Raw genomic sequence first — 4,061 nt, 5'->3', positions numbered from 1 at the left:
ATTTCTAATGTACCACTAAGCATTACAATCCTGAAACTGTTGACCAGCACTGAGCAAGTATGGCCAATGCTTGAAAAACAAAGTGAGTTTTAATAAATTTGCTCCAAAATATTTTATTAATAAAATTTTATATAAACAACATATAAAAGAGTTATGTGTTACACTGAACAATATCTTGAAAATATATGTATGCTTGTGGTTTCTAAATTCTCTATAAAATTATCCAGTCATGTTGGAGTAATGAAAGTCAGAAAGAGTAAATATCATATTCTTATACTTTTGAAACTTCAAAGTACACAAAGCATTGTGCCAATTTTTAAGTGCAAAGAAAGCTCATAATAAAATAGACTTTAAAAATTACAAATAAAAATCTGTACATCAAGGACATTTTTAAGGCCTTCCCTGTGTGTGTAGTATGGTGTAGAAAAAGAAGAGGAACCACCTAGAGTGGATCGATCACATCAGTTGCCACAGGTCTGGCCCATTTCAGCTTGCAGGACCATCTCCTCTTTTCTCAAAGGGAAAGTGTCAATCAGGTTGAAGAGGGCCATGGGTGTCACCAGGGAGATGTAGCGCTCCTTGTCCATGCCATGCTTATCCACTAGCACCATACTGAAGGAATAGAGTGGGATTCGCAGCAACAGCCTAGTACAGAAAAGGACATAAGAAGACTGTGTCAAATCTGGACTCCTAAAGGTTCTGGTGGAACAGCCACATCCCTAGAGAGAAACTGTGCAGAGAAAGGCTCAATACACCAAAGACTGAATCATCCTATAGACTCTTGCTATTCAAAGTGTGGGCCTCAGACTAGCACTCATTAGAAATGAAAGCTTTTTAGAAATGGAGACTTTCATGCCCCACCCCAAACCTACTGAATTAAAATCTACATTATTAGCAAGATCTCTAGGTGACTGGAAAGCACATCAATGTGATCAATTTGAGGATCATTACTGTGGATTATGATCAGGAGGATTTCAGGCCTGCAATGCTAATATGGACCAAAAGTTGTTACAAGGTACATGCAACAAAGCTAACGGATTTTTTGCATTGAATTGAAGGCAACCCAAGTTTGCAGGTGTCATTGCTGCTGTTGTGTGCTGAGTCAATTCTGACTCATAGATACCCTACAGGACAGAGTGGAAGAACTGCCTCATACAGTATCCTATGTTGTAACCTTTATGGGAGCAGATCACCAAATACTTTCTCCCATGGTGGGGCCAGTTCAAACTACCCACTTTTCAGTCAGCAGCCAATAACTAATCATTGTACCAGATAAGGTTCATAAAATCTCAACCACACATGCATTAGGACTAGGTCAGTTGTTTCAACATGATCTTATTCCCCACTCCCCCTAGGGACACTTGACAACGTCTGGAAACATTTTTCAGTTTTCATAACTGGATGGAGAACCACGTCCAGATATATACCCTAGAGATCTAATAGAAGAGACAGGAACAGAAATATGCCAATCTATGTTCATCAAAGCACTATTCGCAACAACAAAAGGACAGAAATAAACAAAGTATCCATCAGTTGATTGATGGATAAACAAAATGAGCTATATACAATGGGATGCTTGGCAGCCATAAAGAAAGATGAGTCCTGGAAACACCTTATAACATAGAGGAATCTGGAGGACTTCATGCTGAATGAAATAAGTCAATCACAAAAGGGCAAATATTATATCATCTCACTTTTATAATAAGACAAGAATTGATACCTATACAGAGACAGACACTCATTGGTGGCTATCAGGGATGGGTGGAAGGAGGGGAAGGAGAGGAATCACACTCTAGATAGTAGACACTTGATAGTTTTGGTAATGGGAAAATAACATCAAATATGGACAAGCACAACTTGATCTAGGTAAATGATGTCACTAAGATGTACAAAAGAAAAAAGGACATACTGATAAATACTATGATATATGTAATTTTGCAATAGTGTTATCCAGGAAATGTTAGGCTGGAAGATGGAACAGGAGGGACGGCTTGAGGGCAAGCCTGAAGGGAGGAGAAAAAAGGAGAGAAGTGGAATATTTGAGAAGGTTAATAAGCTAAAACCTGTAAACCTCTCGCAACTGCCTGAGAGATTTAGTCAATTAAAGTTGAACAGGACAACCACTGACCCTGGAATATTTAAGGGGCTCTGGTAGCATAGTGACTAAAGCACTTGACTGCTAACCAGAATGCTGGAGGTTCAAACCCACCAGCCATTCCTGGGAAGAAAGATGGGGCAATCTACTTCCATAGTGATACTGCCTCAGGAACCCAAGGAGGGGTCACTATGAGTCAGGTCTGACTCCATGGCATATAACAACAACAACAACAACAATGAGCTAACATCTGCAACTGACTGCCTGTAAGATATGGCCAATTAATCAGGGTCCTGTCACTCAAGAGGCCCCACCCTGCCTTAAGGATGCCCCTTTAAGTTAGTTGTCTTTCCATTCCATGGGATTAAGATTAAGGGTGGGTTGAAACACCCTTGGTCCCATCACAGCCCTGATCTAATGTAAAAGGAGCTTAGCTGGGATGTGGCCTACAACACCTTTTATCTTACAAGAGATAAAAGGAGAGAGAAGGGAACAGAGAGGATCTACTACCACCAAGAAAGAGGAGCCAGGAACAACACACATCTCTTGGACCCAGGGTCCAGGCACTGGGAACCCCCTAGGAACAATAGACACACAGAGAGAAAGTCTTTTCCCTAGAACTAGAATTCTGAACTTAGACTTCTAGCCTCCTAAACTGTAAGAGAGTAAATTTCTGTTTGTTAAAGCCGTCACCTTGTGGTATTTCTGTTACAGCAGCACTAGAGAACTAAGACATGTCACAATATTTGGTGAAAATTTATTACAATACAACAGACACAAATAGCCCAAAGGACTAAATGGACCGCACAAATCTCAGATTCTACAATCCTGAGACCAGATCTAGATGATGCCTGGCTACCACTGCTGACAGCTCTGAAAGAGATCACAATAGGAGGTCCTGGATAGAGTGGGAGAAAAATGTAGAACAAAATTCAAAATCATAAAAAAAGGCTTACTGGTCTGAAAGAGACTTGTGGAACCCCTGAGACTATGGCCCTTAGTCACTGTGCAAGCCTCAAATTCAATTCACCACTTTGTAGCTCAACTTTCAGCCAAACAACAGGCTTATGAGGTAAAGAACAGCAACAGGGAGGTATGCACACCTCAGAACAACCAACCATATGAGAACAAAAGGGCAGCATCTGCCCAAGGATAAAGTTCAAAAGGTAGGAAGGATAGAAAAGAAGGATGAATGGAAACAGTAAACACAGGGAGAAAGTGGGAAGAGTGCGCTCCATTGCAATCATTGTCAGAAATGTATATGAATTGTTGATTAGAAAACTAGTTTGCTCTTTAAACTTTCACCCAAATCACAGTAAAAAGTCTCTTTAAAAAAAAAAAAGTTGCAAGCCCCCATTGGTCACTATTCACCTGGAACAACAAAGGAAGAAGAAGAGTCAGGAATAGGAAGAGAATATGGAATTGGTGGCTAATTGCCTCCATGAACAATTGCCTCCTTTGCCATACGACCAGAATAAGTGAATAGTAGCCAGTTACCATTACTGAACATTTAGGTCAAAGATTCCACAGTAGAATCCTGATCAAATGGAGGAAAATGAAGAAAATAATTTCAAATTCTCATGGACTATATACTTCCTGGAGCCATGAAGGTTGGAAGAACACCTGAAAATATTGCCTGAGAAAATATTTAAATCTCAAACCAAAAATATCCCCTGAAGTCTTCTTAAAACCAAACACTAGTTTAGCTTAACTGGTAAAAAAAAAAAAAGGTCTGCCTTGAGCATTATGCTCTTTTAAGACCTATCTACAAGGGATCAATTGAAAATGGAAACTTAAAAGATAGGAACCTTAGGGGGTAGTGAATTTATGTTAATGGAGGAAGGAATAGCTCAAAAATTGTGGGTGAGAAGTTCCAGGAAGATGGTGAACTAGGCAGAAAGACTGCACAGACCCTCCTCAACAAAGAAAAGGGAAACAAATTAACACAGACACAGAAGATAATCCT

The 4,061-nt window shown here is 39.8% G+C and overlaps 1 protein-coding gene across 1 annotated transcript in view; it reads right to left on the bottom strand.

The window, feature by feature from the left end:
• Positions 1-461: 461 nt before the first annotated feature.
• The window catches only part of SRPX (sushi repeat containing protein X-linked), a gene marked incomplete at its 5' end in the record, with an annotated part of 73,062 nt that continues 69,462 nt past the window's right edge, over positions 462-4,061 (bottom strand). The window contains one exon of the mRNA XM_007957660.2: positions 462-645. Coding sequence (XP_007955851.1) covers positions 462-645 — 184 coding nt within the window. The remainder of the gene's footprint in view (positions 646-4,061) is intronic.

The sequence above is a fragment of the Orycteropus afer genome, unplaced genomic scaffold (genome assembly GCF_000298275.1).
Source record: "Orycteropus afer afer isolate SDZICR_OR568_19922 unplaced genomic scaffold, OryAfe1.0 scaffold00770, whole genome shotgun sequence".
Taxonomy (NCBI): Eukaryota; Metazoa; Chordata; class Mammalia; order Tubulidentata; family Orycteropodidae; genus Orycteropus; species Orycteropus afer.
This window is presented reverse-complemented; position numbering and strand designations above follow the sequence as displayed.